Genomic DNA, 12,362 nt, shown 5'->3' on the forward strand with positions numbered 1-12,362 from the left:
TCTTTAGCAAGAAATTGAAACAAAAATAAACAAAAGGAGTAAGGACTGGTTGAGCCTATAATCCCATGAATACAAGGGTTGCTAAAACCAATCTTTTGAGAAACATTATTAATGGCAAATGATCATCTTTGTAATAGAAAAATAACTTTGAGAAATCTGAAGATGCCATCCAAATGGAAAGAGGTCACAGAGTTATCCATACACATAAGATACATAGATACTTCTCTATGATGTAGAATTTCAGGTGTACCAGGAAATCGGTGCCCTTTCCCCCTATTCTTTTTTACTTTACCTTTTGTTCCATGAAACAGAATAAACTGCTTCAAATTTTTTTATTTTTGATATAAAAAATAAAAACAAACAAGCAAAAAAAATGCTTTTCAGTGTTAGACTTTTGATTCTGCCAGTGAGTTACCATCTGGTCTATCTTGAGAGACTAAACATCAGGCATTCAATCTTTTCTCAAGAGGAAGATCCTTTGGATCCTGATGCGAATCTGCTTGGTCTTGATGCTGTAGATAATGGGGTTCATGAGAGGTGGAAAAAGGATATAGATGTTCCCCATTAAAACATGTACTGTGGGTGAGAGGTGCTTTCCAAACCGATGTACCATTGAAAGTCCAATAATGGGAATGTAAAAGACCAAAACTGCACAGATATGGGAGATACAAGTCTGGAAAGACTTCAGTCTCCCCTCCTTAGATGCAATAGCTAAGACTGTATGTAAAATCTGAATGTAAGAGAGGAGGATAAGGAGGGAATCTAATAATAAGGTGCAGATTACCAGAGCCAGGGCATAGAAGCTATTGAAGCGGATATCAGAGCAAGCCAGCCGGAGCAGGTCCTGATGAAGACAGAAAGAGTGAGAGAGGATGTGATGATGGCAGTAATGGAAGAACTTCAGGCGAATGATGACAGGAAGAATTGATAAAGCGCTCCTTAATAAAATAATAAATCCAACTTGAATGACTTTGGTACTTGTCAAGATAGTTGTATATCTGAGAGGATTGCAGATTGCAACAAATCGATCAAAGGACATGGCAAGAAGGACTCCAGACTCAGTACAGGACAGACCATGAATGAAGTAAGTCTGTGCAATGCAGGCATCCAGGCTGATATCATGGCTGAGTCCCCACAAGATACCCAAAACTGTGTGAATGGTAGAAAGGCCCATGCATAGGTCAGTGAAAGCCAGCATAGCTAGGAAGTAGAACATGGGCTCATGTAGACTTGGTTCAGTCCAGATGACATGAAGAATCATGCAATTCCCCAGAAGAATGATAGCATAGATGGATGAGAAAGGGATAGCAATCCAAGAATAAAATTGTTCTAGTCCTGGAAAACCAGTGAGGAGGAATGTAGAGGTACTGAGGTTGTAACCAGGAAAAGCCCACATGAGTGAAGGAAGGGATTTCTTGGATGAGATCAGAGCATTCAATTACATAGTAATCTTTAAAGGACTGAAAAAAAAAAGAAATCACTTAGTCACCTTAAGTACCAGCTGTTCAGAAGTAGGGAACCCTACGTTGTTGTAAAAATATTATTTAAAGGCAAGTCTGAGAATCATTAGTAATAATGGATAGATGTGAATCATTCAAAATATTGGAAATTTGTTTAAAGTATTATTTTCCCAGGAAAATAAACATCTGCTTGTTTGAATCTGTTTATTGGAGTGATCAGCCCTTAGAGAAATTATTCCTCTGCTTCTCTAAGTTTGTCTAAGCTGTCTCCCAAGAATTTTTCAGTTTTCTATTTAGTTCTCACTGATAATAAGAAACTAACTGGAATCAATCACATACCATAATTATTATAATGAACATGTCTTTTTACTCAGTCTCTGTGATAGAAAGGGGACAGATTTGCCAGTATTTATAAAGGAAAGAAAATGACAATAAGTCACAAGGGAAACCTCCATCTCCTGAGACAATCAGACTGCCTTTGAATCAGAAGAGAACACTACAAAATCCCTATCTTAATTACCACCAGCTCCAGACTCTGCTGAGAGATATGCATACAGTTCATGTCTTACTTATATTCCCACTTGACCTTTAGCATCAAGATTATATGGTTATAGGTACTTGGAGCTAATGTCATCTAAAATATTTAGTTTGAGAGAAAAGACAGGGATGGAGGGGCGGGAAAGAAAATTATATAATTATATGAAATGGAGGGGATGGATCAAAAATATTGATATACATTACAGATAACTTTAGAAACTAAGATAACTTTTTTACTCTTAAAATATGAACAATATAAAAGGAATTGACATTAATATAGTGTTTTTAATTTGAAAAATATTTTATGACATCATTTTCTTGTAGACATTTTATAGATATAAATATTCCCTTTTTTACTGCTAAGCTAACAGGCTCAGAAAGTTTAAATGATTTGATTATGATCATATTGTTGATAAGCCTAGGCTACATTATTCAAGCCCAGGTGTCTTTAGATTTAGGTCTAATAAACTTTCCATTGGCATATTATTTTTTTAATTAATATTTACTTTTACCCTGATGTTAAGTTGCTCACAATTGACTCATGACAACTCTTAGTTCTCTCTGTGGCATTGTAAAGTATTTCTACATTTCTAAGTCATATATTTAAACAATGACCATATGCATACATATCTTTACAGATATCAAATAAAAAACTTTCATTTGATGCCAATGTTTCTACATACACAAGATCAAAAGAGGAGATTGGAGAAAACAATGGAAAAGACACAAGACTGATTTTTCAATACTAATTAACTCACTATACTTTAATAAAAACATTTAGAGTATCATAGAATCATAGTTATTTTTGTTTTCAAAGCAGTAAGAGAACTTGGACATAATATAGTTCAAACATATCATTTTAAACATGAGGGAACTGAAGTTCAGGATAAGTAAGCATTTTTTTCAATGTCACATTAGTAGTAAGATTGACTCAAACCTAGAGCTTTCTTACTTCAAGTCCCATGAATTAATTTATATATTTATGCTAACATAGAGACCTGAAAATCCTAGAGAATTCAATTATTCATGCATATCTATATATGGAGGAGGATGGGAATAGGCCTTGACATCTGAGAGAAAGACACTCAGGAATTATTGAACAATAAGTGGTTGATAATGTGTCTAATGATAATTCCTCACAAAAATCTCAATTGCTTTTATATTTATATTATATATATAATATATTATATTATATTTATAGTTCAGAATGTTCTACCTCAGTTGGGCACAAAGAGTCAATGTGAACACCTGGGGTGAGTGCTCTAAACTTATAGTTTCCTTTGAGCTGTTTCAATTCGGTCCTCCTCATAGAGTGCAGCACCCTCACTGATAAGGCCATACCATGCTGGGTAGTCCTGTGCCAGTGTCTCTCATACTGTACAATCAATTCTAAAGTTCTTCAATGAGACCTTCAGATTATCTTGGTATTGCTTCTTCTGACTCCCTTATGAGCACTTGCCCTGTGTAAGTTATCCATAAAAATGTGATTTTTTTTATTTTTGGTAAATATACATCTGACATTCTAACAATGTGTCTAGCCTATGTTGAGATGCTAGGCAGTTTAGCTTGAAAAAGGACCACAGTGTGTGGTATCTTCTCTTGCCAAGGATCTTCAGAAACTTCCTATGGCAATTTAAATGGAAGTTATTCAGTTTCCTGACATGGTGCTGGAGAATTGTCCAGTTTTCATAGGTGTATAGCAATGAGGTCAGCACAATGACTCTGTAGACCTTCAGTTTGGTAGTTAGTACCTACAATTAATACCTTTTCTCCATCACAATTTCTTTCAGAGTCTCCCAAATACTGAGATAGCTCTGATAATTCAAGTGACAACCTCATTTTCAATGTGAACTTGCTTGGAAAGGACATTACAAAGCTATTCAAACCTTCTCCATTTACTGTAATTGATGGTTCCACATACAAATGGTGTGGTGCTAACTGTTGAAGCACTTGTGCTTTCTTGGTGCTAATTTTTAGACCAAAATCATCAAAAGGCCAATGACAATGAGATTTCTACTTCCAGGAAAATGCTATGCCACCATCATCAGTGCCTATGCTCCTGCCCAGACAAACACTGATGAAGTTAAAGAAAACTTTTATGAAGACCTGGAAAACTTTGTCATGAATGTACCAAAAGAGGACAAGCTTATAATTCTGGGTGCCTTTAATCTTCAAGTAGTATCAGATTACCATATATGGCAAGGAGTCCTTGGAAGGAAAGGAGTTGGAAATAACAATAGCAATGGTCATCTCCTACTGAAGATTTGTACATCTCATAACCTTCTCACAAACACTGTCTTCCATTTATGTAAACATAACAAAACTTCCTTACTAAAAGATATAGAGAACTGAATCAAATTTATAAGAATACAAATCATTCCAAAATTATAAATGGTCAAAGGAAATGAGCAGACAGCTTTGAGAAGAAATTAAATGAATTATAAATTAATAAATTAAAATAAATTAAATAAATTATAAATCATTCTCCCATGAATCATTCCAGAGATCCACTATGAGCGAAACATCTTAGACTTTAATATCTCCAAAAATTGTCTCAGGAAATTCTTATGGCATCATATGTCTGCTTTCTTCTCCTTAAATGGTTGGGAATCTCTCTTATGTGAAATACACTATACTCTGCTGTCTTCCTTTGAAATACTTGTAATCTTCAGATTAATCTTTATGATCCTAGAGAGACATGATACAGAGATAATAGATTAGAGGTGCAAAATGACATATTTATAAATATAACCACTGCATTTATTTGTTTTGCTTATCTATCCGTATATGTTACAAAGAAGAGTTTATATTTTGGGAGATGTTGGTCAGTAGTAACATCCAAGGAAAAGGGGGAAAAAAGAAAAAAATTCAAAATATATTTTTGAAATATACAGAGGAGAGGAGGAAACACAAATGAAGAGGATAATTTTATTATTCTCAGGGTCAACTTAATATATGCTTTAAAAAAAGAAAAGTAAAAAATTTCTTTAGGAGGTTGGATGGTACAGTACATAGAATACTGGACCTGGAATCAGGAAGACTCATCTTTTTGAGTACTAACCTTGGCTCAGACACTTACTAGCTATGTGAATCTGGAAAAAAATCACTTGCCTCACCTTCCTCATCTGCAAAAATGACCTCCAGAAGGAAATGGCAAATGACTTTAAAATATTTGCTTAGAAAACCTTGAATGGTATCACAAAGAATTGGACACAACTGAAACAACTGATCTACCATGATAAATTACTCAGTTTCATTTACTGTAGCCATTACTGTTTTTCTTTATATAGTAGACTCTTATATTTCCTGATGCATGTTCAGTTTACAATAAGAAAAAAAGAAAAGTAAAATTAGTAATTTAAGGCAAAGATCCAGATAGATGTAAACTGATCTAGAAGTCTTTGGCCAATATCTTTAGATTATTGCTATGCCCACTTCTTTTATAGGTACACATTTCCTGATGAATCTACAAGAATTTCCTTGGCTTCAGGAGAGAATTCAGGCTAGATAAAGTGTTTCAGTCCCTACAAATAGGAAAGGCTAAGGATATTTATAAAACTATACATTATAATTACATGAATATGGAATATTTAAGTTCTGGTGATAGTATAAAGAGAAATAAGAGTAGGACTGAGTAATTAGAGCTATCATCCTGGAAGAGGAGAATTTTCTCTCAGAAGTCCAATTTGGTTTAGTAGTTCACCAACATCTCTTACAGTTCTCCAGACACCAAAACCTACTACAAGTGTTTCACATTTCTTAACATAAATCCTCTACAAAAGATCATATCAGGCAAACTAGAAAAAAAACCAAATGCAGTATTCTGGATCTGTCAGCTTTATTGTTATTTTCATCATCTTCAGCACTACTTACTGTCAACATCTTACCCTACCTTCTATTGATTGATGACAATTAATCAGACAAATATTGTGTCATCTTGGACATTCCTTACTTTTTATTTGATAGACATTTTCTTCTTTTCTTCTTGTATTTTGCCCAACAAAGTCTGAGGATGTGGGGGCATATCTCATGAGTTTTGATCCAGTAAACAATGGGGTTGAGCACAGGTGGGACGAACAGGTAAACATAGCCCGTGATGATATGAATCACAGATGGGACATGTTTCCCACAATGGTGAATGATGGATACCCCCAGCATGGGGATATAGACCAGGAAGACAGCACAGATGTGGGAGACACAGGTGTTTAAAGCCTTGAGCTGCTCTTCATGGGAAGCAATGCCCAACACTGTGATCAGGATTCTTAAGTAGTAGAGAAGAATGAACACTGAGACTAGACCAAAAATAATGAGGAGGATAATGAGACCATAGATGCTATTGATATGGTGGTCAGAGCAGGAGAGTTTGATAATATCTGGATGAAGGCAGTAGGAGTGGGAAAGGACATTGGCCTTATAGAACTTTAGTGTCTTGTTGAGGAATGGTCCTGGCGGGATGACCACAGTTGCCTTAAGTATGAGACCAAAGCCAATCTTGGTAATGGTAGCATTGGTCAAGATGGATTTATAGTGGAGTGGGTTGGAGATTGCTATATGTATTGATCAAAAGCCATGGTCATCAGGATGCTGGACTCCATGAGGGAAAAGGCATGAATGAAGAACATCTGAACCAGGAAGGAGTCAAAAGCAATCTGGCAGGCATTGAGCCAGAAGAGCTTGAGTAGGGTGGGTAGTGTGGTGGCACAAAGGCCTAGATCACTGGCAGCTAACATGGAAAGGAAATAGTACATTGGCTCATGAAGTGACTGTGCTTTCCAGATCACCACCAGGATTAAACTGTTCCCTATAATTGCAATCAGATAAAGAACACAGAAGAGAACAGAGATCTGTGGATGTGAAGCCTCTAGCCCTGGAAAACCAGTCAGAAGCAAGGGTCTGAAATCACTGTTGTCGAATAAGTTCATTCTCAGTGAGGAGGATGTCTTGGATCTCTACAGAAAAATAGACTGGGTTACTTCATCATTACCACTATCACCAAAGAATCTTTTTCTGATTTTGTGGCTCTCTGTATATCAGATCCTAGCTTATATGCTACTTAGGCCCATCAGGTATATATTTCTTTTGCCCTTTCTTCTCCAAATTTTCAGAGACCTCAGTATTTTGTGAATCCCAGAATTATGGCTTCACCAGAACAATATTAATGGTTAAAAAGTTGCAACTAAGATAATCTTCTGGAAAAAGCCTTTTTCTGTGTTTCTAATGCTAGTGTGTTCCCTCTGATATCACTTCCAAGTTATCCTGTATTTAGGGCAGTTATAATCCAGCTTTAGTGAAATAATGCTTGTTTCCTTTCAATACTAAGAAATTCCACTCTGGGAACTTCTTTATTTGTCTCTCCAAGGAAAAGCTGTGATTCATCCCTTCATTTAACATCAACTGGAAACTAGAACTAGTAGGTTCTCAGGAAATGATTGGTGATTGAATGATTTTTTTTCCTATAGTTGATGCTTTCACAAATGTCAAGCAGTTTTCTTAACTTGCTAATGTTTCTAAAGTGGGTGACACAATTTCCACAACTTATAATTAAGCAGTTTAAGCCTTGGTTAAAATTCCCTATCCCTAGTGAAAGTAGATATTAAAATCAAACAAAATTCCTTCCCATGATTTTAAGTACTTGACACTTTCTTTTCAAGTACATTCAAAGTGAAAGTAAGAGAGCTAAAGTTCTACCTTCTGTAAGTAGTCTTTTCCCAGACTTAGTGTCTTTCTTCTGAGACAATTCTTACTTTATTGTACGTGTGCAAGAGTGTAGTTTGTACATTGTTGTATTTGTTGGGGTCTCCCTCATTAGTCTGTGAAATCCCTGAGAATTCTATTTTTTTGCCATTTGTTGAATCCCCATCTCTGACAGACAGTAGGCCCTTAATAAATACTAGTTGACTAAATAATTCCTTTCAACAGACCAGCTTGGTATATGAATTAGCACAACCTGAAAAGGAACTTAATTTCCCCTGCCTCTAAAAAGAGTCTTTTATTCTGGTATTCTTAAATAACTTTAATTTTCTTTATTTTAAAATGGCAAGTACATTGATTCCCTTCCTCTTGGATTTTTGCAAATCCCTTCTATTAGTAACATTTTTTTTCTAAAGGTCTATTGGAGTTTAGATTGAGGGTCAACAGTAGATGAGAATAGAATTCTTATAGTTTTCAAAATGTTTTAGTATTAGTAACTCAATGAGTGATCACTTAACTCATATCTATCCCCTAATGAATTATGTGAGAAATTTGAAAGGAAGACCCAATTGCTCTTTTCCCAGTCTCCAACTTCTTTCTGTCAGAAACTTTCAGGAATGTTTCTCTCAGCTTCTCTTTTGTTTTTCTTATATCATTCTAAATTCTACCTCTCTTCCTAAAGTCTAAAGTTAACTCACTCAAGACAGGGATGATGATATTATCAGGTTTGGGGAACTGTTTAAGTTTTTTAATAAATTAAGCCTTAGTTCCCTATTTTAATAGGGAAAAGTAAGAAGGGGAACAGCTTCATTTTCTGTTCAATAGTTCTGGAGGGCCTTATGAGGTGAGAGAAAACTATCTGAGGAAACGCAAGAAAAATAATAGGTCAAGGGCCCTTTTGCCGAATCAATGTCATCCCACACACTTACTGTGAGAACATGGGTATAACCAAACTGGCTTATGCCAGTATTATACCCAATAGTGTCTATGGACTTACAGCAGTTTTCCTCACCACAGGTCTTGACTTTATTCTCATTGCTATCTCCTATGCACTAATCCTCAGAGCAGTGTGGGACTAGCCTCACATGAAGCCCGAGCAAAGGCCTATGGGACATGTAGAACATATATTTGTGTTATCCTAGTTTTCTGCACATTGGCTTTCTTTTCATTCTTCACTCACTGCTTTGGTCCCCGTGTTCCCCACCATATCCATATCCTGCTTGCCAGCCTTTACCTCCTGGTGCCCCCCACAATGAACCCCATTATCTATGGGGTGAAGACCAAAGAGATACGAGTGCATGTACTAGGACTTTTTCACAAAGATTTTCTTAACAAAGGTGTATGACAATTCAGGGAAACCCAGGATAAATTATCTGTGTCAGATTTTTTACACAAATCAATTCTGTGGACTCATCCTCAAGATGATTAGCCACTCCCAATGTCAAGAGATCCTAATTTCAGAAAAAGAGAATTGAATTTTATTGAACTTGTTCTCTAAAGATACCCAGTCAGATTAGAGAAAACAGCACAAAGCATAATGGTGAAGACTGATCTAGATATTCTTCTTTCACTTGTGAACTGATGGAATATGGAATAGGCTCTTCACTTTTCAATGTCACATTTTTCATCTGCAAAATAATATCATAGAACAACTTGGGACATATATAATTTTCAAATCAATATTAACAATTTTTCTTTAATGGGTAAAAGAAGAAATCATGTGCAATTTATGGGGTGAAATTTGTGGTGAGAGGTTGAATAAAGTTAATCTGATACATATATGCCAACTGGTATTCTTTTGAATAAGGAAGGGGTCAGTGAAATAGGGGAAGAGGGAACTACTGATCCATCATAAATGTTGTACCTTTCCTTTATATTCAATTTATCCTGGGAATGGCTTATTTGCATGTTTTCATTTATGGTGCTTGTCTAGCTATTTAAATGGTTTAAAACAATATTGAATAATATTAATGACACATAGGATAGGTTTTTTTCTAATTTTCTCTTTTGATTAAATCTATTTCACTTTAACTTTGACTGTGATCATTTTTTTTGTATAACAAATACCATTCCTGTCCTTTATTTTTTGTGTATATTTCTCACTCTTGTTTCCTGAAAGTAATATATTATTGAAATCAAAATTTTAATGTACTATTCATTTCTATTTTATAAGCAAATTCATCCTACTCACATTCTAAGTTATAATTACTTTTTCTGTATTTTCTCCTTCCTCTTTTTCCTCACTATTGTTCTTGCCCTATTTATCCCATCCCTCCAAAATCTTCCATTTTACCTCTACTGGCTATCTTGCCCTACTATATCTTAACTACTGAAACCTCTAAGAATCCCTCCTTTACACTGTCCCCCACCATTATCCCCTTCCTGTTTCATTGCTCTCTGAATTTAGAAGATTTTTATACCCTTCTAGATATATATATATATATATATATATATATATATATATATACATATGTATGTATACATAGATATATAAATTGTTTCATCTTTAATCCATTCCTGATAAAATAATCTTCTAGTACTAATCCCCTTCCCGTTTACAAGTTTCTTCTGTGTCAGTTTTTCCTTTTATGCTTCTTTTGCATGAGATAATTACTCTTTTTTATTTTTCTACACAACTTTATTTTTTGTTAGGATTACTCCATTATGCTCAACTTAATGCAAGAACTTCTTTCAAATTATCCAAATATTGATGACAGATAAAAATATTGATAATATTTTCACATATAACAAGGAAAGAATTTCATCTTGAGTCACTTAAAAGTAGTCTTTAGTATTTATAATTTCTCCTGGATGTTATATGTTATTTTTCTCTAAGTTCTGCTATTTTGTCACAAATTCCTCAAAGTCTTTCAATTTGTTAAATTTCCATTCTTGTTTCATTCAAGATTATACTTACCTTTGTTGGATAAGCTACTCTTGACAATAAGCTCAACTCTTTTGCTTTACAAAATATAATATTTGAAGACCTATGATCCTTCAACATAATAGCTATTAAGTCCTGGGTATTCCTGTTGAATCTCCATGATATTTAAATTTGTATTTCTTGTTGATTTTGGTATTTTCTCCTTATCCTTTTGAAACATGGCTATAATATTTTGTAAGTTTTCCTTCTGGGATCTCTTTCAGGTGGTGATCAGTGCATATTTAGATTTCCACTTCACTTTCTTATTTTAGAACTTCAGGGCATTTTTTCTTGATAATTTCTTGTAACAGTATAATAAGTCTTTTTATTAAAAATCATACTTTTGGGTACTTCAATTAATTATACTTATATCATTTTTCCTTATTCTAGTCTCTAGATTCATTGTTTGAGATGTTTCAGATTCTCTTCTTTATTTGTTATTTTTATTTTGTTTTATTATTACTTGGTGTCTTAGAACATCACTAGCTTCCCTTTACACAATTCTACATGTCAAGGAATTATTTTCTTAAGTTGATTTGATTTTCTCTTTAAATTGATTGGCTTTCTTTTCATAATTTTCTTGATTTTCTTGGATTGCTCTATTTTTTCCATCTCTTATTTGATTTAAAGTACTTTTAAAGTTCTTCAAAGAATTCTTTTTATTCTTGACATTATATGACATTTCTAATTGAAAAAGGAGTGATGGGGTGGCTAGGTGGTGCATTGAATAAAGCACCAGAGTCAGGACTACCTGGATTCAAATCCAGTCTCAGATACTAAATAATTACCTAGCTATGTGGCCTTGGGCAAGGCACTTAACCCCATTTGCCTTGCAAAAACCGAATAAAAGGAGTGACTTTAGTTCCATTATTTTCATCTGAATAAGTAGGATTTTCTTTCTCCCCAGGGTAGCTAAGGTTGGGTTCTTTTACCTTTGCTTACTAATTTTTATTTTATTTTATTTTAGTAATTATTAATGTAAACAGATATGGGGAATGTTGTGTTAAGTTTGAGGTTCTTCTTACTGTTGTGTCCTAGGGTCTGTCCCAGGACTCAACTTTGAACACTTCTCCATTCCTAAACCACCAGGAGGGTCCCCAGTCACATGGTCCTGTAAATAATGTTGCTTTCTGTGGTCCCTCAGATTACTTCAGTTTATGGCTGTCCTCTCTTCCCTTGAACAGAAAACAATCAATTGCTCCCAAAGAATTTCCTCATCTCTGTTACTGCATTTACCATTTACCAGATGTGTATGCTAGCTCTTTCTCCCCCATAGCTCCAACCCACCCTGAGATGTCTCTGGTTAGCAGAGTTTTCCCTCAACAGTGGAAATCCTTCAATCTTCTACTTAGGTTTCAGGACATTCTTTTAGGTGGACCACCCAAAAGTCACAAAATGGATACTACTTCAGTCAAAGTAAGACATTAAAGACTTAGATGAAAAGATCAACATCTCCCACTGCATCCAGGGCTATCTCCAATCATCTAAATCTATATCTGGCCACTGGACTCATATCACTCTGGATGAGAAAATAAGACTGTCAACTTTTCAGAACCCTCCTTACTGAAATCCAATCCATTCACATGTCATGGTTTTATATACATAATGTGATGGTTCTCTCCAAGAATGAAGCATAAACAACAACAACGCAGTCTTTGGCCCCCCACGCAGTCTATGCAATTTAAGTTTCTAAAGTTTCATTTTCCTCCTAAACCCAGATGCTCCCAGGTATTTGTATTTCCCTAAACCCA

The 12,362-nt window shown here is 34.9% G+C and overlaps 2 protein-coding genes across 2 annotated transcripts; both read right to left on the reverse strand.

Annotated features, from left to right (window-relative positions):
- Positions 1–451: 451 nt before the first annotated feature.
- LOC141507758 (olfactory receptor 51V1-like) lies at positions 452–1,396 on the reverse strand. The gene has a single exon (XM_074215730.1). It carries the CDS (start codon positions 1,394–1,396, stop codon positions 452–454), a length of 945 nt encoding a protein of 314 aa, XP_074071831.1.
- A 4,549-nt stretch (positions 1,397–5,945) lies between these two features.
- LOC141507764 (olfactory receptor 51I2-like) lies at positions 5,946–6,919 on the reverse strand. The gene is given in 2 exon segments (XM_074215741.1): positions 5,946–6,548; positions 6,551–6,919. Coding segments are annotated over 2 exon segments (972 nt in total).
- Between the last annotated feature and the right edge of the window lie 5,443 nt (positions 6,920–12,362).

This window comes from Macrotis lagotis, chromosome 1 (genome assembly GCF_037893015.1).
Source record: "Macrotis lagotis isolate mMagLag1 chromosome 1, bilby.v1.9.chrom.fasta, whole genome shotgun sequence".
NCBI lineage: Eukaryota > Metazoa > Chordata > Mammalia > Peramelemorphia > Peramelidae > Macrotis > Macrotis lagotis.